Source organism: Xiphias gladius, chromosome 1, assembly GCF_016859285.1.
Source record: "Xiphias gladius isolate SHS-SW01 ecotype Sanya breed wild chromosome 1, ASM1685928v1, whole genome shotgun sequence".
Classification (NCBI taxonomy): Eukaryota; Metazoa; Chordata; class Actinopteri; order Istiophoriformes; family Xiphiidae; genus Xiphias; species Xiphias gladius.
The window spans coordinates 20,200,511-20,225,082 of NC_053400.1; the positions used below are offsets into that span (position 1 = coordinate 20,200,511).

Genomic DNA, 24,572 nt, shown 5'->3' on the forward strand with positions numbered 1-24,572 from the left:
CACAGATATATTTTGATCCATCCTTTTTTTTTTTTTTTACAAGAATGTTGATAAACTATAGACTGCTGTACTCTATGATCCATTTAAAGGCCAATGAAAGACCTTTACATAACCTAAAAAACAGAGGGTCAAATTTCAGTGTTCCTCTAGAAGTAAATAACTACAAACACTAAATCCACTGGCTCAAAGCAAAGTGCTGAATAGAATAGAACAGAATACTGTTTCCAGTTCACAATAACCATAGCTGCACTTTGGCAGCTGAGTATAAATAATCCCTGCCAGGTTCATTCACAAATAGTATCACCCTGGTGTTTCACTATGGATTTAATGCAGGATAATTACAGCTGTGGTGGTGCTAATGGACCACAATGCATTTCGACTGCAAGACTCTCATTTCTATGGATGTGTAAATCGAAAGTAGTTCGTAAAACCGGAAGCTATGGAAATGTCCTTTAAAATAAGACAATAATTGATCCCAAATTGAAAAATTACACCATGTGCTCATTTCTCTAAATGGAAACCAAAACTAGGACTGTTGTGACATATAGTTTGTGAATTAATAACAGAGAGAGTGTCATGACTTTACGAATATGTCTAAATATGTGGAATTTTGTTATTTTTTTCTTAAAAAATTAAAGATTAGATGGTAAATTGGGGATAAAGGAGTACTTAGACACTTGGTAATGTGCAAATGTTTTAGCCACTTTATCCATCATGCAGTATCATCAGGGAGGCATCTGATCCCAAATTCATTCTGCAGCAAGACAAAGATCCCAAACATGCAGCCAGAGTCACAAAGAACCAGCTACAGTGACAAGAACAACAAGGTGTCCTGCAATAGATGGTCTGGACCCCATAGACCTCTAATCTCAACATCATGGAGTCAGTCTGGGATTTCATGCAGACAAAGAAGACACTGAGACAGACTAAATCCACAAAAGAACTGTGGCAAGTTGTCCAAGATGCTTGGAAAAACCTACCTGCTAAATACCTTGAAAAAGTGTACTGAGGAAAACTGGTGTTTTTCTGTTTACTGCATGTTGTATGACGTTAACTGATAAATAAAAACTATTCGTGGGATTATTTTTGAAAGCTTCTTCACTTTACTTTTGGTGACTAAAACATTTGCACAGTACTATATATCCCTTTGTGCTTTTGTTTATACTGTAATATTCTGTATTATTTGTAATTATTTATTAATTTTTTTATTTAACAAGGATAGTGCACATTATATAAACATTGCTGCAAACACGCCACAGTTAGTCAAGAGGCTTTTTTCTGTTGTCCCTGTACAGATTCAAAGTCACCCTCAAAGCAGAATATAAGATTAAAACTACAACGGTATCGAGATACTTAAAAGATTAATTAATAACAGGGCAATAATTTAAAAAAGAAGATTATATTAATGTTACCAAAAAACGTTACATAGGAAATCAATATACTGCAATTTCAGGTTTCTACTCTGTTTAACGTTGCAGCGACGGTGTTTTATTGTGAAGGAGCCCGGCCGGATGTATCTTTACCGTTAGCGTTAGCGTCTAGCAGACTGGCGAGCTTAGTGTCGGTAGTGATTTTCGTGCTTCGCAGTACCGTAGCATCCGAGATGGCAGAGAGAAACCACTTCTCCCAGTCCCTTTAATATGCTCCCTGTTGAGGGGATAAGGGTACCACCGGACCAGTCTCAAAATGACCACCGGATTCAGCTCCGGTTCCTGCCGGTTCGCAGATTATTTTGTGATCTGCGGACTCGACACCGAAAGCGGGCTGGAACCCGACGAACTGTCCGGTAAGCCAGTTAGCCATCGGGATAAATGTCGGGCTGATGCTGTAGCAAATAAGGAAGGGTCTTATAACATCATATGAACGTTATTGTTTAGCTTTTTACGGTGCCTACACGTGCCTGTCGTATATTTATTGGTGTAACACATAACGCAGGTTATTAAGATTATAACATAACATTAGGCCTAGCTCATCTTCTCTGAGCCTGTTTGTTTGTAATGCTCGATGAGAGGCGAGGGGGATTACTGGCTTGTAATGTCTCTTTAACGCGCTGACATGAATTTCAGGTCAGAGACTGTCGATAAATTCCCTACTGATTTATCCACTCTGTACATCAAATTGATCCGACACTGGCACCGCGCGGTAAAAAAAAAAAAAAAAAAAAAAAAATTACGTGAGCAACACTTATCTCATTAATTCAGGCATTCTGGTGTTGATTGGTTTTATAACACTGGTGTCGAGCCAACGTTATTATAACGGAAGGTGTTGTCATAGGGGCTATCAGCGGGTTGTTTAGAGGAGATCAGGTATCAAGGATTAACCTGCCAGTTGCCCCAGGGTAAAAATGTACCCCCCCCAGGCGACCCCTGACATCCTCAGCATCCACCAGAGATCCACATTCTGCATGTAACCATCCTTTTCAAGTGACATCCTTAGAGGGCACACCCTTCCCCTCACAAACAAATTATATAATCCTGTTTGTCTCTGGGACTGTGTATCTTTCTGTTATGATTTACCTGCATGAGCATGTGTTTGCATCGAAAAGACGGAGGATGTGCAAATATATCTGCATGTGAAACTGCGGCCTGGGGGGTCCCTGGATAGTCTGGGCCCTGAGCATGAACTGTGGGAAATTATGGCATGGCAACAGCGCTGTTTTTCTCTCATACCACATTTCTGGTCAGCAGATGTTTCAAGTGCACATTTTTATATGACAAGAGATTACGTTTTTTAGCAATATAACATTTCAGATAATGCTTTATTTTGCGTATCCGGAAAACTCCTGTTTATTTCCAAATAATCTCCCGAGAAGTTTCCTGGAAAGAACCACACAGTTTGGTACTAATTGCATCGAAAATAGAGAGTGATCAGTTGGTACACTTCCAGTTATTTCCAGATGCTAAGCTAGCACAACCTTGAGACTTTTACTAAGAGGATAGCAGGTGAGCCACACATGCGAAATGTGTCTACAATCAAACGTGCAATACGGCATAAATGAAGAAGAAATTTTCCAGTAATAAATGAATGATTAATGAATCTTTCATGGAAATTCATCTGGAAGTCACAACTCATTGAACTTACTTAAATAACAGTCATAGCCAGAACGTTGTCTTGTTTTTCCTGTAATTAGTATCAAACTACCTGGTTCTCTCCAACAAACTTTCAAAAAATGATTAGGAAATAATGAAACTATAAAATAAAGCATTACTACAATATATACTGTGAGGTAATATCAGTTTGTCTAGCCAAAGAGATTTGACGATATTGTATATCCTATTGGTAGTTATGCCTTTTAATATTTCTGAGCATCGTTGGAGATGGTGCAGTTTTTTAGTCGGATTTCTGTATCAATGTGATAACCTTTCTTTATTTGTTAGGTAATTTCACTGAATAAGACAAAAAATGACCTTCACATGGTATGCATAAACTTTCTCATTCAATTTTCCAGAAAACGTCATATTTCATGATATCTGTTGATAGCGCGATGTAAAATTAGATGTACTAAACAGAAGTTTTAATACATATTGCCCACTCATTCTGATATCATAAATGGTCATATGTTTTCCCTGTGTGTAAGGATTGTGAATACTTACTAGCTTTGGAGGGCACTTCTTCTAAACTTTATTGTCCTTGTTTCCAACTTATTAGAAGACACACTTGGGACACTACACACAGCTTTAACATCTTTATCATTCTGACAAATTGTAAACACATTTAATCCAAGATATTACCTAAGGAGCTGCAGTTGTTGAGTGAAACCATGTACAAAGACGTTTTAAAAAACGAGGTGAAGCAGTCACCCTGTGAAGCTGATTGGCTGTCTGTTACAACTGACAGAAGGAGCAGTCACGTGAGAGGATATATTACCATAGCTGCACATTTCGTCACAAAAGAACGGGCCCAAAGAGCCAGTTTTTGGCTCTAGAGGATGGACAACCCATGTGAATTTTTCACTTTTTACAAAAAACTAAATTGTTCACAGTTTGATAAGTACATTTTTAAGTTTTTATGGTCATATATGCTGTTAATCGGATGTCAAGATATTCACTGCAGCAATACAACACCCAACCTGCTCAAAAATGATTACATTTTCCTTTAGAAATTGTTCTGCAGACTGAAATATATGAATAATCACATACTCTGTGAACTGTAGAGGATGCTGATGGTTGAACGATGATTGTTCTTCACTGTTCGTGGCTTTAACCAGTGTAACTGAGGACTTTTGGTTATGAGATGTATGTATCTGTCCTGTAAGTGACAGATGGGTGCATTGGAGATTCCGGGTTTGTGAGGCCAGCATAGTTTGCCCTAAAGGTGCTTCCATCGGGGAAATAAAGAGAATAATTAATACTCCTGGGTCTTTGTCACCTCTGGGAGTCATGACAGACCCAAGACATCAGAGGAGATGGGAGTTGTGTTTGCGGAATAATAATGTTTAGACTTTTGTCGATGGAGATTTGTGGTCATTTGGAGGGTATGTAAATATCTGGCAGCAACATTTCCCCCACAAATAGTTTCAGTGCTTTCCACAGCCTCTACTAAAGAAATGTCCTGGGGAAAACCCTGAATGTTGAAGGGAGCAAACAGGTCTACAAAGACATCAAATAGCTTCAACTCAAATGATGTATTTAACAGTGCATTTACGTCCAAGAGAGATAAAGTACTCACTTTTGTCACTAAAGGTCAGACTCCTGCTGATAGTGGTGCGTAAATCTACTAATGTGAAGTAGCTTAAAGCCTGTTTGTTAGTAATTGTATTAAGGTGTGTAAGCTCCTGTTGACCGGGGTACTGCTTCTACACTCTTTGGGACAGTCCAAATTGTCGGAATTTTTTTTTTTTTTTTTTTGGACTGGTTTTTAGTCTTGTGGAGAAAAAACAAAAAAATTTTTGTACAGCTGATGCTCACAACAAAGTGATTAATAGGGATCGACTTCAGACCCGTATTTGTGTGATTTATTGTGACTCAGCAGATAGTGAGAGGCCTGTAGATTTTCTGTTGTCTGCTTTTAGTTTTCAAAGACTCAACCCCTGTACTTCCTATTTTTAGTTCCTTTAATTCATGTTCCTGTTTACAAGATTGGTTCATATTCATTTGAAATTTATGAAACAAATCGAAGTTCAAGAAAATACATTCTTCTATTTTGAATTGAGCACAACCTTGACCAGACTAAGGTACTGTCCACACTGATGCGGTTAAATCTGAAAATGCCGCTTTTTTCCTTTCTGTTTTGGCCCTCCATCCACATAAGCTCATGTTTTCCACCCCTGAATGGACAGCTTTTCGAAAATGCTCGAGAAAAAATTCATTTGAAATGTCAGCCTTGCATTAGAGTGGAACAAAAAAAACACTGGTATATAATTAGCATTCTTCGGAGCGTAATTACGTAGTATTGTGTAGCAGCAGCATAAAAAAGGAAAATTCTTATTTTGTAAGTTAATATAGCTGATTAGACGGGTGTCATGTCTCACTCAACTTAAGGACTAAATCAGCTGTAATCAGCTGTGCGAACACAATGTTTGTTTTTGACACATGTAAAAGATATAAATAAATACAGACTTTAAAACAAAGTTTTAATATACAGTTATACCCCATTGATATGCTTCCCCTCTCGCCTTTAAAATAATTTTAATTATTACAGTAGTAGTTTCATAATGTTCTCAAATCACTTTTCAAATTTTAAAATGGCTATTATGGCATGGAAATGCATATTTTTTCTGTTACAATAAATCTTTGGTGAGGTCTGTGATAAGATTTCCTTTCTGACTAGATAAATATATTGAAACTTTGCAAAGAAGCACAAACTGTGGCTCTGTGGTCAAATGTCATAGATGTTGTTCTACTGACTGCATGTTGCTGCTGTTTACTGTAGAAAGGGTTTAGGGGCTTGCCCTTATTGACTGTTTCAGTTTTGAGTTGAAGAAAAGGAAATGGTGTGGAAATTCCAATGTTACAGGTTACATACGATTGTCAGCTAAAAATCTGCTATAAGTATATATAGAAGTTCACAGTTTTGCATCCTACTCAAAAAAATTAATAAAGGTTCATGGTAGTGTCTCATTGTTAGTGTAGTTGTAATCACTTTTTTTTTAAGTCTTCAGTCTTCTCCTATGTCTTTTCAGTATGATTTCAAAATACTGTACATATTTCAAAATGCAATAATGTTTCTATTATCATTAATTTGAGAATGTGGGTAGATTAGACAAAAAGTTCTAATGCTGGGAAACTGCATAAATTTAAATTTCGATAAACCAGTCTGGTACCAGTCTCTTAGATCTGAAGGTTTGCTGGTTTTCTTTGTCATATAGTAAACTGAATATCTTGAGTTTAGGACCAATTGTCATGTTGGACAAAGAATCTGAAGATGACACCTTGAGCTTGGGGAAATTATAATTATATTTTATTGATTTGTCAAGTAATTGGTAGATAGAAAATTAATCGTCAAATGTTTTGATAATTGTCAAAAAAAAGTCTCTCTTTTTTTTTTAAGATGAGACCTTGGGCATTAGAGAGTTATGGCAGGAATTGGCAGATTAATTGACAAAAAAATAATCCTGACTTTCAGCCTTATTAAATGTTGCACTTAGTTCAAACACTTCGTATTTTCTAAACAGAAGCTTGTCTCAGTTGTAACTGAAGAACAGTTTTGGTCATCATAAAAAAAATGTCATGAAACAGTGAAGAGGCAGTACAGCCTATAAGTAACTCACTATGACGAATTCAGCCATTATACGCCCAATGACTGAATTAATCAGAGTGACCTGGCGTCAAACTTTGCTTACAAAACTGTGAATACATTGAGCCATATCAAACTCTCTGGTGGTTTTACAGTGATTTAACAGAAGCATTTTTTACATGATGCAGTGGTGATTCATGTACAGTGAAACGCAAAGAAACGCCCAAGACTTCCTTGGAGCGCAGTGTTTGGCAGCACAGCGAGGACCTGATTAGCATATGTATGACCCTCCAGCCTCACAAGCGACACTGGCAACACAGGGAGCTGAGGAACATGAGTACACTCGTACACAGGCTCCACTTATTCAGATGCTAAATATCCTTTTGAATTTCCCAGGCAGACTCTCTCCCCCAATCCTACTCAGCAAACAAATGAGGATGAATGGCTCAACATGAGAGCTGGCTTTAAATGCATAATGTGCTTTTCCATATTTTCACGCAGAGTTATTTATTTATGGGACTGTAAAGGGCTCTCCCGTCAGTGTTTTTAAAATCCGCTTGAAAACGCGTTAGGGAAATTTTGGATGCAGTTTGAAAATTCAGTAGACATCTCGCAGTGCTTTGAGGGTGCAGTGTATCTTGATCTTTAACAGCAAAAATTAATAAAAACTCAGGACATATCCTTAAGTAAGCAGATAGATAATCCTGGCTCATAGGCTCATGGGGCTTTAAATTTATTTATTTATTTAAATTAATCAATTCATCATAGAATTGCAAAGTGGTAGTAGCTATTTCTCTTTCCAGAAATGACATCCCCATTCATTTTTCCCATAGAAATGATATGTGACTCACAGTTGGAGCTCTTTTGTGGCTTGGGTGGACATTATACTCTCCTAGTTGAATCATCAGTACAAAAGATGAATAACTGAGTTTGAAAATATCTGGTTCTTTGAAAAAAAAGTCAGAGTTACAAACTTGAGAATATAAAAACTTTGGGGGCAAAGTTAACTACAATCCCCATGGTACATTTCGTCAAGAAACATCCAATTACAGAGCTTAAAATTCTGTTACATATGCCACGTATGTTTCCCTTTTAGATTCTTGGTTATTTTGGATTAGTTTATCAACTACAATGCTGTTTTGTACACAATTTCACTGATTAAGCCTTTTGTGTTCACTACTACTTGTTTTCGCACGCCTGACTTGCTTCTTCTCAATGGCCACAGCAGCCGAGGCTCATGGGTATTGTTGTAATCAGACATATCCGCCATGCCAAATTATAGACAAAACATGATTTCTTAGAAATTAAATTGAAATAATGAAAACTGGTGGTCATAATATAAATCAATAGGATCATTACATTGTTGATGAGAGTCCGTTTCTGTGTTAGGTACCATTTAGGATATCATTAAAAGAAAAATTAGAAATGGGAATACAGAATGGGGAAGAACATTCCCGGGACCAGGGGCTAGTCCCACTTCACAATTCTATTTCAGCCAATGATGAGCTTCATCATAATATTTGGCCTTGGTTAATTAGGTATTTAGATTTCTTATCACATAACACAAACTCCCACAATAGACTGTATTTACACATTCATCTTGATTTAAGTAGTTAACCTAACCTAATATACTCGGATGCTAATTATAAAACTACTTGCAGCGTGTGTCTTTTCACTGAAACCCTGATTGTTTAGCTTCTTAATAATGCAGCATCAGTTGTGTTAATTTATGTGATATCTGCTGTATTCAGAGTTGAATGTGCTCTGAAGGAAACTCCTGAGTTTTATTTCCTCTACATATGATTGTAATTTTCATTCTCTATGGAGAAATGTCTTTTTCCCTTGCTCAGGTCCCTGCTTGGATAAGACTTTGTGATGGCTCCAGCATAGATTTGCTCTTGAAAGGTGGAGGTTTACATTCTTTCCTGTCATGTCAGTGATTAAACCTGCACATTCTTGTCTAAAAGACTGTGTGTTTCCTGTAGGTTAAGTTTCTCTGCAGTCCAATCCTGTGGCTGCTGACAGATGTTGTCCGGGCTGAATTTTCAGCCTGTCATGCTACGTGCGTTTGATATTTGTAATTCTCATTGGCTTTGTTTCTCATTTCAAGTTCATGATTAAAGGCCATGTCACTCACATTAGTGTATATGTTCATGTTGGCCTTTTTAGTGCTGTGTCTATACATATTATGGACTTGAACAAACGTTAAATAGCATCAGAAAATGTCAATAACTCCCAGCTGGTCTATGTCAGAAGGTTTTATTAGTAGACCTTTTCACAGTAGACATGGTGACGTGTCAAAGGAAAGCACAAGTGCAATTAACAACAGTAGTAATGATTGCATTACATTTGGACGAGCCACCCCGACAGTCCTGGAGTTAATTTCGTTATTAGTTACACATGTGCTCTTCCTTGTCTGACAAATTCAAAATGTCTACCTGAAAGACTTAAAAATAAAATTATCTGATGTCTTAGGACTAACACCCATTTTGTATTAATAGTGTTGGTATTATATTCAGAGATGTTTAAAGACCATTTTGATTAAGTAATATTACCAGGTTCAGGTTGGCAGGCTGGAGGGACTGTTTCCTAAGCACAGAACCGAGATTGCGGCTACAGTATTTGTACAGGGGTTAATTTGCTTAATGGTAGCAGTTAACAAACCCAGATAATCCAGATGTGAAAAGATACAGTTACTGATTTTGAAGGGTTCCCTTATTCTTTAACAGCCATCCTTATGTAAGATCAAATGCATCTTCACTAGGTAGGTGAGAATCACTGAAAGATAAAGAAAAGTATCTCAAACATTCTTTTTATTTGTATTTCTTAATGAGGAGAAGAAGATAAATTATGCTAGGCTACTATATAATATCAGTATTTGGGTTTCCAACAGGTTCAGTGCAATTAAAAGATTTCCTTTTTCGACAGTTACCTAACCACTTTTTTGCTCGAAAGCTACCCCACAAACAGGATGCTGGAATTTTTGGCAGCTAAATGGTGTGAACTACTCAGTTGAATGATTTATGACAGCGATGTTGGTGTGCCAGTTTTCAGTAAACTGAAGTTGGGCTGCAGACTGTACACTGTAGAGTTTGTTGGCGATCAAGTCAATGAGTCTACTCCCCAGGTGGAGAAGTTAGCTTGTAATTAGCACTAATTACCAAGACCCTGGGTGTAACAAATACCTGTGTAGTCTTGGCCAATTGCACTGCCTCAAGTCAGCTGGAAAAACAAGGAAAAGTTACAACGTCAGTTACAATGTCAGTATAATTCTTTAAAAATAAAAGTTTATTTGTAAACCTGTGACAGTCGAGGTGTACAAGGGACAACACCAGCATGGAGGATAATTTTGCCAGAATTAAAAGTAAAAGGCAAAATATCTTTACTATTATTTTATCTTGAAAAGCTTTTTTATTTAAGCATTTAATTATAGCATCTGCATTACTTATTATACAGACATTTATATTTTCCATTTCAGGAGTTAAAATTGCCATTTAACTATATCCATTTGTGATTTCATGTTGCCTCCAACTTGCTCCAGGGCCAGATGCTTCCAGATGTTTGTTGTATTACTGTAATCCATCACTGACTTTGTTGTGACGGAGTTTGCAAACAGCTTCAGTCACCTCATTGTTCTCCATGTCTCACTTTCTGTATTGGAATTTCACCTACATGTACATGCTCATGAAAAGGCGGTTTGTTATTTCAGCGATACACTTATAGCATTTTTTATCATCTTTGTACAAAGTCAGCAAACAATTCTATGCCTTAATATGGGGATCGAACATTAATTGTGGAGTCTGAATCATTTCCATCAATCCTGCTAATAATAATATTATTACTGTCTGACCTCTCTTTGGTTGTTGACGTTTTTGTAGTCTGAGTTGCATTCCTGGCCTAGTTTCTTCCCTGTGGACATTTTGGCTATGAATGTAACCAACAGATTAAACCACTTAATCCTTAAAACGTGTACTCCCTCGCCAGGATTCGTTTCACTTTACGTAGAGTCTAATGTGAACTTGTTTGTATCTCCACTCGACACCTCCTGTCTGCAGGTGTCGAGTGGGGAAAAAGAAACCATGGGAGTAAGAGGATACTGAATCACAAATAGATTCACTGTCAGATATTGTCAACCTCTTTAATCCACCATTCTCAAATTTACAACTAGGATTCTCAGTAGATGTTTTCCAAGATTAAACATAAATGTCTTGTTACAACAATTGAGAAAAGAACTAATGTAATCAGTAGTGAAGAGAGTTGAGAGTGTCATCATGTCTTGACTCTGTGTGTGTGTGTAATCACTGAGTCACGCCATAAGTGCAATGAAAATGGATTTTCCACACAAAGTTCACAAAAAGGCCAGTAAGGAAAGTCCTGGTTTCACATCTCACAAGGCCACTGTATCCTGAGAGCAGCTTTAGTTTGAAGCTAACATGGTAGAACTTGAAAAGAGTCGACGTGTTTCACACAGACACATTTGGCTTTGACATGCTGCATGGGTGTGCGTTTCTGCCAGCAAGACTGTTTTATTGGTGCTTGGCAAATATCATGCATGAAGAGGACAGCAAAAAGCATTGTGTGGCTGCATATAATGGGTCTTTTTTTATGTGAAATGTTAGGTAATCTAACTCAGCTCCAGGGCCAGTCAGTCTGCAATACAACACAAGCCATTCACTATAGTATAACCCACGACTGTTTACTGACTGATACACATATTAGATCAAATTTTTTTCAGTATGAAATTGTCTGTAGCTCTCAGTATTCATCCTTACTGAAGAAATACATTTAAAAAAAAACAGGTCACAAATACTCTATATGGTTTAATTTAAAATAAAAACAACATCAACCGGGCACTGTAGTTTTTGGCAAATGTTCCTCAAAAAGGAGAAGAGAAAGTATTTGTTTGGGACTATTTATAGCTGCGGATTAATACACATTTGGTTTGGAAGTGAGTATTTACAGCAGCATGACGCTGTATGTAGGACTGACTCAAAAAAAACTACAGTGCCCATGTTCATGGTAATGAAGAAACATGTCACCCAGTGCAAAGCTGGGGCTCATTTATCTGGTTTTTAGTTGTTTTTGACAATGATGGATTTAGATGACACAGACAAATGAACTATATCAAGCTTTGGGTACACAGATCATAGCCAGCACAAAACACAGTAAGATTAATAACTTGTAGATTCCTGCTGTTTACTTGGATTTCTTATATTATCTTATATTAAACATGCTAAACATTATGCCAGTGAAATAGTAGCATATGAGCACTGTCATTGTGGGCATGTTAGCATGCTGACATTAGCATTTAGTGCAAAGCACTGCTGTGCTCTTGTACAGCCTCACAGAGCTGCTAACGTGACGTGAAACTCTTCATTTTATTGACACACTGGCTGGTTCTTTTCCAGTAAATTTGTGTTGAGAATATAATCCATTTCAGAGCAGTATGGATTTGCGTGATCTCCAGAAGAAGAAGAAACGAGGACACAGAAACACTGTTTCCTTACATCATAACCGGACCAGCTGGCTTGAGTTAGCATACCCACCTGACAAAGACACGATAATGTCCTGTGTCTGTGTGCAGCTTGTTCTGAGAGCAGAGCTGTCAGGATGTGTCTGCATAAAATCTGAGAAGTCATGCGCTACCCATCCAGAACCAGGCTTTTAATTATATTTTTGTTTTATTTGTTGTGTAGCTTTATGCCAGTATATAGAGGCTACTAAATTCAGAGATGGGGCCAGAGGAAAATTGGCGGGGGCAAATGAAGGTAACCCTCCCACCACACACACTCCTCCCCCTCTTAACCTGAGCTCAGCTTTAACCCTTCAACTTTTAACCTGGCACACCTTGTTTTGTTTCCCCCTTTATGTTACTTCAAATTCTGAGTTTTCAAAGTTATGTTCTGCACAGGTGTGGGGACTTGCCCATTCTGTTTTGCGCACTCTCTCCTCCTGGTTTCTCTTGCCCCCTCCTCCCTCTCCCTCACATCCTTCAGCAGTAGCTGAACAATGAGCTGATGTTTGACAACCACTGCTTCTGTTTCTCACACACACACACACACACACACACACACACACACACACACACACACACACACACACACACACAAATCCAGTGCTGCCTGCATTGGCATTGCTTTGTCAATGTTTGCGCTCCCCCTACACTCTGAATGACTTTTCAGTACTGCCTTGGTGTGTGCATCACTTCTGCTCTACTCTGGGTTCAAATCAACTCAATTTGTCCTTTTTATGACTGATTATTTTGTGTGTTCCTTTGTATTGCCATTAAAGCTGTCAGAAAGCATTAAAATCCACAACATCTAGCTATTTTTGAGTATTAAATGCTACCTGCTTGAGTATTTTGTTTAGTTTACTTTCTGGAGCGGGATGCAGATGACAGCTTTATATGATGCAATACAATCTTCCTCTCAAGACAAATATGCTGACTTGCTCATTCCTCTGGAGTTGTGCCTGGCACTTTAAGCCTGCTTCTGATCAAACTGTTCTTCTGCTCCTCCATTTACATCTGGAAACATGTTTAAGTGTTTGTCTCCTTTTTGTTTTTGCTGTCTCTCTCTCTCTCTCTCTCTCTCTCTCTCTCTCTCTCTCTCTGTTTGACTTTCAGGTGAGAATTTTGAGCAGAGTCCATTGCGGAGAACCTTTAAATCCAAAGTTCTAGCACATTATCCAGACAATGTCGAGTGGAATCCATTTGATCAGGATGCAGTTGGCATGGTATGATCTCTGTACACTTGTAACATGTCCACCTCATCCACTAAGAATAATAGTATGACTGGGTGATGAAATTGGTTGAAATTGGTGTCACACCATTAAAGTTAATATAAATATTTTTCCTTTGATATGGAAAATGTATGCAAAATCACATAAATAAAGTTGGTGTTTAATGCATTGAAACGTGTTCCACCGTTTATATACAATAGTAACAAGCAAAAAAGAAAAATATCAGTAACCACTTTTGTTAGATTGCTTTGAATCCTTAAAGGAATAGTTCAAAATTTTGGGAAATGTGCTTTCGTACGTTCTGAGTAGCTACGTGGTGTAACTACTTTCTGAACTTTGTGGCGAGCCCAGCTAGTCATATAGTAGTTATGACATACCTCCCTTTAAAACCTCAAATTTTAATTTTACTTAACTGCTTGTGTAAAGAAAAAGAAACACGTTTGATGTTAAACAAAGAGAAACATCATAGTGATTAGCTTTAGAGGTGCCGGTAGGCTTCATTTTTTAATTTTGGACAGACTCGGGCTAGCTTTTTCCCCGTTCCCAGTCTTTATGACAAGCTAAGCTAATTGCCTTTCGACTCCAGCTCTGCACTTACTGCACAGACACGATGTCTGTGCATTAAGGGCACAGACATTATAATTAAGTGCTCTTTAATTTGGACAACAAAGTTGTGTAAAATGGCCCTGGCCCAAAATAATTTTCACCCACTGAATTTTTCAATATGACAGGAATAATGCGCTCATGTAAGTCCTTATCAACTTCTCCTCTCAACAGTGAATTAGGTTCTGATGTAGCCTCATGTCCCTCTCAATCATCTCCCTGTCTGTCCTCTCACAGCTCTGCATGCCAAAGGGTCTGTCGTTCAGGACGCAGGTTGATTCCCGGGAGCCTCAGTTCCACTCCTTTATCATCACCCGAGAGGACGGCTCTCGGACCTACGGCTTTGCCCTCACCTTCTTCGAGGAGGTGACCAGTAAGCAGATCTGCAGTGCTATGCAGACTCTTTACCACATGCACAACGCAGAGCAGTACGACATCTTGCACACTCCCACCTCACCACAAGGTCCCGAGGACCAGCGTCACCAACACTCCCAACTTCGTCCCGTGCTCCACGCGGCACCTGCTATCTCCCGCCTCCAGCGCTTCAACTCGTATGACATCAGCCGTGACACGCTGTACGTGTCGAAGTGCATCTGCCTGATTACACCCATGGCCTTCGCTCAGGCCTGCAGGAAGGTGTTGCAGCAGCTTCACCAGGCTGTCACTTCCCCTCAGCCCCCACCCCTCCCACTGGAGAGCTACATCTTCAACATCCTCTACGAGGTGCCGCTGCCACCCTCCGGGCGTTCCCTCAAGTTCTCAGGCGTCTACGGGCCTGTGGTGTGTCAGAGGCCGAGCACATCTGAGCTGCCACTCTTTGACTTTGCAATCAGTGAAATGTTTAATCTGCTGGGCGTGGAGAACATTCTTCAGCTGTTCACCTGTGCCCTGCTTGAGATGCAGATACTGCTCTATTCCCAGCGTAAGTACCTGGTCTGCTACTGTTACACTCAGTGTTTTCATTTAACCTTTGCCATCCAGTCCCGTTAGGAGGCATTGATTAAAAATACCTGTGCATCTTGATCACAATAAAAACCATTTTAAAAACAAATAATAAAAATAGTCAACAATAGAACAGATTTATTGGGAATTCAGCTGTATTAAATTACTATATATGTGACCACAGAGAGTAGGAGAGAAGCAAACAGTTATAGGAGGGTCCAGCCACATACTAGGTTTTGACAGAGTCTTGTTTTAACTCCTGGTGATCTTTAGATTTCCTAGTTGCTCCTTGAATACCTTGTGTTTCTTGTTTAATTCACCAGGGCTTAATAGAACAACCTTAACTCAATGTAGTCTTCAGTGGCAAACACAAAACTGTTTGGATGCTGAGCTCGTTCATCCTTTTCTTATCAAGATAAATTTGGCCAACATCACTTTCATGGTCTGTTTCGCCCAGAAAAAAAATGTTGCATCTCGTGTCCCTGCTACACTGTCACTCCACAATACAACTCTATGGCCAACTTCAGAAATTGCAGGCTTTAAAATGTCTGAAATGGTTGTTGTATAGGAACAAAAAACCATGAACTGAGGCTACGAAAAAACGTTTGATATGCATGGCAGAACTATTATCCAGGAGATTACATAACCTGTTGTGTGTCTCCATTAAAATGATGCAGTGTGAGTCCCAGCTTGTGTAAATCTTAGTCCCCGCACCCATTACAGGTAGCTCCTGTTGCCAGGAGTCACATAAAAGAGTTTTTTTTTTTTTTTTTAAATGTGAGAATTGCTCTGTAGGTTTGTCTTGTGTGCACATTTGAGGTGCTGGGCTAAACAGGCCATTTTTATTAGCTGTGATTTGTCTTGAGCGTGATTCATCCTTTAAACAAAACACACAGTAAGTCTAAAATCAGTTGCTTAATTTCATAGGAGCTTTTGATTTAAAAAAGAAAAATAAAATAAAATACAGAGAGCTTGATTGCTCTTAGTACTTATTAAGTAGTAACTGTACAGTAAATATTCAGTTAATCCATACCATCCTTAGCTAGGCAGAGTAGGTTTTTTAGAAAAGGTGGCATTCACCACTCTGTGTGAATGTGTGTGTGTGTGTGTGTGTGTGAGGAGAAACAAGAAAATCATTTAAGGGTGCTCTGCCTGGTGTGGTGATTGGATCCATTTCAATGGCAAGAGAAGGCAAATGGTTTACAAAACGCCAGGGGCCAGGGGGAGTAGCTCTTAAGGGGGAAAGCTGTGGTGTTGCTAGGCAACCCAGAAACAGGGAGGATGGCTGTGATGCAGGATGATTATTATTGGTTGGAAGTGACATCATCCCTTTTTTTTTTTTTTGCCCCTCCATGAGGCTCATCACTGCAGAATGTGTGAGGGATGTTGTGAAGAGTTAAGCCCTGGCAATCCTCCACAGAGAAGAAATGAGGGATAGTTAGGAAAAGACACTCAAACACACACTGAGGAGAGGGATGCTCTGCAAATAAGGCGACGACTGTGTGCTTTGTGCTAAATGTAGAACCGTAATTCATAGCTCTGATTTTTAAAAAAAAGAAGAAAAAAAAGAATAATAAAAAAAAGACATTGGCCAGCATCTTTTCTCTGAAACCATAAAGAAAGATGTTGAAATGCTGTCTATTGCTTCTCCCACAAACCCTCACAAACGGGAAGCTCATCATGTGTCACTCGTGTCAAGCATTGTGACATGTTACAATTAAGCCATTATTTGTTATTATTTTTTCATGGGCATTTTCTGTCTTTATGTGTTTTGTACATTTGAGAGTGACAGGATAGATTAGGGGAGAGGGAGAGCGGGGTGTGACGGAGCGATCTGAACAGAGGATTCTGCAATTACACAATGCGCATTTCAGCCACACAGATCCAGACTTCATCTGAGATTAAGTTTAAAAGCACAAATTTGAGGCTGAGCCTCTCTCAGCACAGTGTGTTGTGTGGCTGTGGTCTTAAGATACAGCTTGTCTTTCAGCCACATACAGATGATCACACTGTACTTTTTGACCAAAATTTACCAACTTTTCTTCAACTTTAATATTTTAATAATCTATTAATTGCTTAATTCTTTACTAAGGAAGAAGCCAAACATTTTCTGGTTTCAGCATCTCAAACGTTAAGGACTTGCTGATTTTAGTTTCATAGCATTTTATATAGTAAAACTTTGGGTTTTGGACTGTTGGTCAGAACATAACGAGAAATCTGAAGATTTCATCTTGGGCTCTTGGATATTGTGACTAATCGCTTTTTTTCTGACATTGTAAAAACCAAACTATTCACTGATTAATCAAAGAAGTAATCATCAGATTAATCAGTAAATTAGTGATTACTGCCATGGTAGAAACCGAGGTGGTTTAAATGAGCTCAGGACACATTTTGTCAAACAATTTGTTTAATCAGAATATTGCTGAGATGTAAGCAGTTTCACTTCTGAGTGTTCAGTGTATTTTTAGCCTGGTTCTACCAGTTCAAGTGTCGCATCAAGCCCAAGCTGCAACCAGTTCTCAATGTGGACATCTATAAAATGTTCATGGCATGCATCTGTGTATATAAGCAGCAGTACTTGACTCTGTGACTTGAGCCAAAGTAGTTTCTTACTATGGTGACCTAGTTTAAGAGCAGACGGGTGATGTTAGTATTCTTGTCCCTGTCCTGGGAGAGGAAGCCTGCTGAGAGTGGGGATGAGGGGGAGGCCCAGCCTGGGGTGAGAGTCTCTTCTCATGGACCAGCACATGACCAAATGAAGGAAAGGTATTTATTTTGGCACCATAACAGGAGAGGCAGAGCTGCTGCTGAACATACAGTAGGTGTCAACAGGATAGAGCGGGAATGCAGATGGGGAGGACTGGACACATATTTGCATGTATACCAGTTGACTCAAGTGTGAAACACTGAACATGAAGGAGTGTTGCTCTGTGGAGTCATGAAAAAGGAATTCAGCGTCAGCCACAGGACCAGCTGACTGTAGCTGTGTTCACAGTTCAGAGTCTGGATCCTCCAAAGGAAGCAGGCCACAAAGGTCCTTCAGAGGACCTCCCTCTCAAATGAGATGGTCGAGCCACACGGAGACCAAACTGGTAGTGTAGTCAGACAGACAGTAATTTCAAAAATGTGGAAGTTTATCACCAGTGCAGTGTCCTCAAAATACCAGTGGTAAACAGGGACAGGTTTATTGCTACTAGTTCACCAAGATTACGATATTAGTTGTGACATTTACAATGGGGCTACCACTATGTCAAAATGCTCCTTAACAAAAAAATACCCTGCCAAAAATTACCCATTGCTCAATGGATAATAGAGTACTGAGTGCTGCAAAGGATACACCAGTTGTGTCGTCCAAATACAAGCATTTTTGGACCCAAGTCTTGGCGGATTTTGTAGTATCTGAAATGGGACAGACCATGTCATCCTGTTACAGTGTGTCTGGTCTACAAAATGTTCACAGGATCCTATCCTTAAAAAAAAATTGGACAGAGCTTGTGTGTCATCACAGATAATTCCTTTAAGGTTGGTCATTGCTCTAACTCCACCCTTACCTTTACAGAAAACAGAATAACAAAGACCAGAGGAAAGAGTTAACACTGAAGTAGGGTTGGGGGTTTCCTTTTGTCATGTCATGTTAGTCCACTTTGCTCCAAGGGCACAGGGCCTGTGCTTATCATAATGATTCCTGCATCACACAGGGCAGAAAACTGCTAGTTCACTGCTCTCTGTGGCTCCAGACTTTCAGTCATATTGTTCTTACCAGCCAGTGATATTGCAGCAGGTGATTTCTATCAGCTGGGTAAAATCATGCATCAGACCATGCCCTCAGCTATGCCTGCTAACAGCGCTTATGCTGAAATTTTGGATAAACCTGTGTTGTTACACTCCAGTTACTGCAAACACAACAGGACTGGCTATCATGCGGCGTGGGGCAGCTGATGGATATCAGACTCGGGGAGCAACCAGAAGAGCTGAGGCATAAAAAAAAACCAACGTAATCCCGTTGCAATAACAGACAGTCATGTTGCACAACTCTTCTGTCACATGCTGTTAGCGACTCGAGTGTTTTGGAGGAATAAACAACATTTATCAGGCAGAGGCAGTGTAGCCCAGAACCTTTTGGAGAATAACACATGGGGAAAGAGTTATGCAACCACTTTTTGTTTGAATTTGTTTCAAAAATGCACTTTGAGAGTTGTTAAGATGTTATGAAGACTTTCCATCATGAGCAATACAGCAGCAGATTTCTGCCCTATGGGTTTCAGTGTGGCTTTACCCTTTAAAGTTTACTGAAAATACTGAAAGTCCCCCTATCTTGTCCAACAAATGTTGAATTTACCACTGATCACGTCATTGAACAGGCATTTGCATGTGGTGATCTTGTAACTGCTAACCAGGAAAATATGTTGGAACACAAGTCATCACTCGGAGTCAATACACTCGCCAAGGCTTTAGAGTACTAATCAAGTCAGGAAATGAACCGCGCAATCTGCACTGTGCTGTTTACTGCTCGAACATATCTTTGACATGGTTACGGTCTTTGCTCCACCACCCTTCACTTTATGTGTCGTGTTGTGTGTGTGAAACAGATTACCAGAGGCTGATGACGGTGGCAGAGAGCATCACAGCCTTAATGTTCCCCTTCCAGTGGCAGCATGTGTACGTTCCCATCCTGCCCGCCTCCCTCCTCCACTTCCTGGACGCTCCTGTGCCGTATCTCATGGGCCTCCACTCCAACGGACAGGATGACCGCACCAAGCTAGAGCTGCCACAGGAGGTACAAACACACCGTAGTGTCTGCCAATACTGAGTTTAAACTGTCTTTATTTGGTTTCTTTGAATATTTTATCACACAAACATTCTTGCTTGATCTTGTCAGTGTTTGTAGTTACATTAGAACAAGTGGTTACATCATTGCTGGCGCAAGCCATGGAGGACAGTTTTTCTTCTTGGCCACATTTTCAAGCTTCGTTGAAGCATCTAGTTACTCCTGATATTTTGAACCCAAGCCTTTTTATATTCAACCTCCATGCACTGGGGTATTTCAAAGTCAGTCAATACTCACAGCATGGCGTGCCAGTTTGATTTGTCAGTCATCAGTCAGCTCATTAGGAACAAGTCTTTTGCGTCCCGTTTTATACACAGACAGATGTGTATAAAGTAGAATGTGTGGTCAGACATGTCTGGTATTGATGTTGAGGTGTCAAATCTAAAGGGATATAAAAATAGGCTTTGTTTACTTTGTAATACTGTTATTAGGACTTGTTAGGCTTGTACGACTAGTAGCAGTGACAATTTTACTGTTCCAGCTGCTTTTTGTGCATTATTTATTTTTGTTTTTGATACTTAATCATCTTCTCCCTTGTCTTCTTCCAGGCTAACTTGTGTTTTGTGGACATCGACAACCACTTTATCGAACTGCCAGAGGAGTTGCCTCAGTTCCCCAACAAGCTAGAGTTCATCCAGGAGATCTCAGAGGTGCTCATGTCCTTCGGCGTGTCTCCAGAGGGAAATATTCACTCCAGCGACAGCCAGGCCAAGTACCCGGGCTTCCGATCTGTTGACATGGTCTCTGACAAGCGCAACGGCAACCTGGCCTCACCCCTCAACTCCTACCTGCTGAGAGAGAATGAAACTATTGCCAGACTGCAGGCTCTGGTCAAGAGGACAGGTGTCAGCCTGGAGAAGGTGAGAAATGATGTAATCTCCTAAAATAAAAATGACCTTCACAAAAGATAATATATCATATATTGTGAATAAAAAGGAAATAGTGACCGTAGGTAATAAAAGTGCAATATAACAATGATGTAATAAATTATATAATAAGAAAGCTTCATTATATTACCAAGACCGATAATTTATATAGTAACTATGATCTCAGTTTTAGCCAGTCTAATTTTGGAGAATTTGAATTTGTAAGGCACGATCAAGACATTAAAAAAATGTAATTAGAAATGGTTGTGCCTAGAACTCAATACTTTGAGTTTCGGTAATGGATGAAATCAACATAAAACTGGCCTTGCAAAAATTGTTTTTAAATCCTTATGTTCAGCTGCTCCATTTTTTTATTTCAACTTCGATGTGTTGGCATGTTGATACAAAAACCTTGCACTGTAAATACATTTTCATCTCGAATGAATGTCTTCTTATATATGTGCATCTACATTTTGCCAGCTTTTGATGATGTGAGCAAATGATGTAGAGGGCCAAATTTAGGAAAACGGATGTGACGAGGATCAATATTAAATGCAAAGGTTTATTGCATTTTTACGTTATTTCCGTCGTTACTGCAGTACAGGATAGTAAACAAAAGGGGGGGCCCTTCTACCACACACTGGACTGGACACATGTTTTGTCAGTACATACAAAAAAGGAGAAAACACATTTTTTTGTTTTTCATTTAAAAAAGATGCTTTAAAATGGGAAAAAAATGTGTTAAATTGTTTTATTCGTTTTGATTTCATTTAATTAAGGAGTTAATATGGATATTGACATATTTTTCGATACCTCTGTAACTGTCCTCACATCAAGTGTTGTGTTACAGTGCCGCCCTGCAGTAATGTGGAGTCTTGAAGGTGGTTTGCTTTTCATCCAAGACACTTCATTAGTTCAAAACATCAACTCCAGTTGCCTTTAAAATGCTCCTGGTCGATATCTCACAGCCTACATGACAGAAACCCTTAATAAACGCTGACATCAGCAGATGTAGTTGGCATCTGTACAGTCTCATTTCCATTTGGCTTTAGTATCTTACAAACATTAGTAAGTAGCACGATGAAATATTTACTCTAAAGACTGAGAGATGTATCAGCTGGCTGCTAATTAGAGATGGTCTTTGTATGTGCAGTCTAATCAGCGTATGCACTTGTGCCAGCATTAGTTTTCCATGAATGGATTAGCTAATCGTCTGTGTGTAGTTTTCCAGCTGTGAGGCAAGTCCTCACTTATTATTATTCTTATCTAAACTCAAAGCTGAGTTTGATTCGAGGGAGCAAGTCAGTAATGAAACAGATTCTTGGTTCATTTCACTGGATTGCGACTTTGTTTTTCAGTTATGCGTACATACAGTGCTAGGCCTGCTGTGTGCGCCTGTCCAGCTGGCCTACTGACATGCTAAAAAAAGAGCTTGTGTGTCAGTTTGCTTTGGGCTGTGAATAAAAACAGATGTCCTTGACTTCCTTTCCCATAACCCCCCTGCCTCATCAGTGGCCTGTGATAACAGTCTGATAAGATAATATGAAAAATATACTGTTCTGCTTCTTTTCTTCATCTCACTTCTTTCTCGATACGCTTTTCCCTTTTGTCTATCCTTTCTTTATTTGCGTGTGTGTGTGTGTGTGTTTGTGTTTATGAATGCTTGTCCACATCAGCTTGAGGTGAGAGAGGATGCCAGCAGCAATAAGGACGTGCGGGTTCAGTGTGATGAGGAGGAGCTAAAGATGCACCAGCTCAACATTCAAGTTCGCGAGGTCTTCGCCAACCGATTCACCCAGATGTTTGCAGACTATGAGGTGTTTGTCATCCAGCCGAACCAGGACAAAGAGTCCTGGTTCACCAATCGAGACCAGATGCAGAACTTTGACAAGGTAAAGTGCAGTAGATAGTTTGTTAAATGTATAGTGAAGGGTATTATTCTACCAGAATTTATGACATTGAATTCCAGCCTTTAAATATGTGGTGTGTGTGTGTGCAGGCCTCCTTCCTGTCTGACCAGCCAGAGCCCTACCTGCCCTTCCTGTCACGTTTCTTGGAGACGCAGATGTTTGCTTCCTTCATCGATAGTAAGATCCTCTGTCATGACGACGAGGAAAAGGAGCACACGCTGAGGGTGTTTGACGCCCGTGTGGACAAGACTCGCATGCTGAACGTCCGCACGCCCACACTTCGCACATCGATGTACCAGAAATGCACAAACATCGAAGAAGCGGGTAAGGATAAAAGATGGGTCCTGAAAATACTTGAAAGCTTTGTTGATATCATAACACAAGTTTTGGAACATAGCTGGATTGCTTTCAAAGCATCAAATAATCAAGTCAAATTTATTAATATACCTCAGCTCTCTGGACCTGTCTTTGTCTAGGGATAAACACCTCTCATGAAGAAAACTCTGTGATTGGTTTGCACTGATAAAGCCACAGGTTTTAGTTTGAAAATTAACAGCTTAACCATAGTATAATAACTTGAGCCTGTAAAAAATGGACCCCTGTAATGTTGGATTATGACACTATAAAGCCAAAGCATTTGCAATTTAAAGTTTTGTGAATGTAATTAAAGAAGACCTTAAAAGTCCTATAAAACTCCTGTCACCTGTCAAGTGTGACCATAAAGTAATTCGAGGCTGTGAACTTCTTGACAGACATGGAGATTTGCTCTCTTTACTTAACTGACTGCTAATTGCTGTCTTGTTTGCAGAAAACCTCTTAAAAAAGAAATATGAAAAAGCTGATTTTGTTGCTCCTGGACCTCATGCCATCGGGCTCGAGAACGACAAGACACTCCCTCGTAATATTTGCTCTCATTACCATGGACACCTCTTTCTGAACATGTGTGCAGTGCATTAGGTTACATACACTCATAGAGGATAGGTGGGCTTCCTTTGAACTTGCCTGCATAGTAATTATTCACGTTAAGTCAGAAAACACTATACTACCAATATAAATATGGTGTTATACACCAAAAACATTACATACTTACATAATTATCAATATAGATGCGAGATTCCTCTGTGAGACTCTTTCTGCATTGCATACATGTCAGTGTTTACAAAGCTTGGTGAACAATTAAATGAAACAATGAAATTGCAGCTTCAGACGGTCAAGTCTGTACTTCTTCTCCAATTCCGTGCTACATTTTTACATCTTCTGCACTGTTTGAAGTACTCTATTTAAGGTCTATTATATTTCTCTAAACTCATCCATGTGTGGGTGTCTTGTCATCAGGCATCAGAAAAACAAAGCTGTCTGAAGCTGCATTCACAGATGACTCTGAATTTTTTCCTTTAAAGAAAAAGAACATCTATTCTTGGCCTTTATTCTGTCACTACTTTTGGTTCTGTGGGTGTTTGGGAGAAAATGTTTTTTTTCTATTTTAACTTGTTCTCTTTCGTCTGTTGTCAGTCAGTCACTTAATGAGAAATTAAAGGTTCTTACTCATGTATACTGGTTTCACAAGAAATTTGGCTACAGAAAATATGAGAATCTTATTCAGATGATGGTGAGAAGATGGGGGGGGGGGGGGGTCAGGATAGCCCTATATGTTATTTATACCTTTTTTAATTTATATTATATTATATTATTTAATTTATATTATATTATATTTATAAATGGCAAGGATATTTCTTTTTGTCATGGTTATGAGATTCTTTAACATGAGAGCAACACAGTAAAGTCTGATTGCAGAATTTGGCTCCCTGGTAATCATCCTTATATCTTTTCCCTCACCAATCCTACATGATTGGTTGTTGTAGTAGTCGCTTTGATAATGTGCCGAATGATGATGAGATGATATCATTAATTTTAATTGTTTATATTTAGATTTTGCCCAGAAGCCAAACGCATGTTTTTGTGCCACAGACACTTGATCACTTGCGTCTTGACAGTGAAAACACAATG

General features: G+C 39.2%; 1 protein-coding gene across 5 annotated transcripts in view; it reads left to right on the forward strand.

Moving 5' to 3' along the window:
- Positions 1-1,533: 1,533 nt before the first annotated feature.
- Positions 1,534-24,572, forward strand: part of dennd5a (DENN/MADD domain containing 5A) — a 35,855-nt gene continuing 12,816 nt past the window's right edge. For 2 of the 5 annotated variants that reach the window (XM_040124276.1, XM_040124311.1), the window contains exons 1-9: positions 1,534-1,786; positions 12,372-12,443; positions 13,301-13,410; positions 14,257-14,941; positions 19,551-19,738; positions 20,338-20,649; positions 22,332-22,547; positions 22,655-22,889; positions 23,374-23,463. In XM_040124276.1, the coding sequence (XP_039980210.1) occupies positions 1,687-1,786; positions 12,372-12,443; positions 13,301-13,410; positions 14,257-14,941; positions 19,551-19,738; positions 20,338-20,649; positions 22,332-22,547; positions 22,655-22,889; positions 23,374-23,463 (2,008 nt within the window). In that variant the 5' untranslated portion in view covers positions 1,534-1,686. The remainder of the gene's footprint in view (positions 1,787-12,371; positions 12,444-13,300; positions 13,411-14,256; positions 14,942-19,550; positions 19,739-20,337; positions 20,650-22,331; positions 22,548-22,654; positions 22,890-23,373; positions 23,464-24,572) is intronic. The other 3 variants (XM_040124294.1, XM_040124284.1, XM_040124303.1) reach the window with 3 other exon arrangements.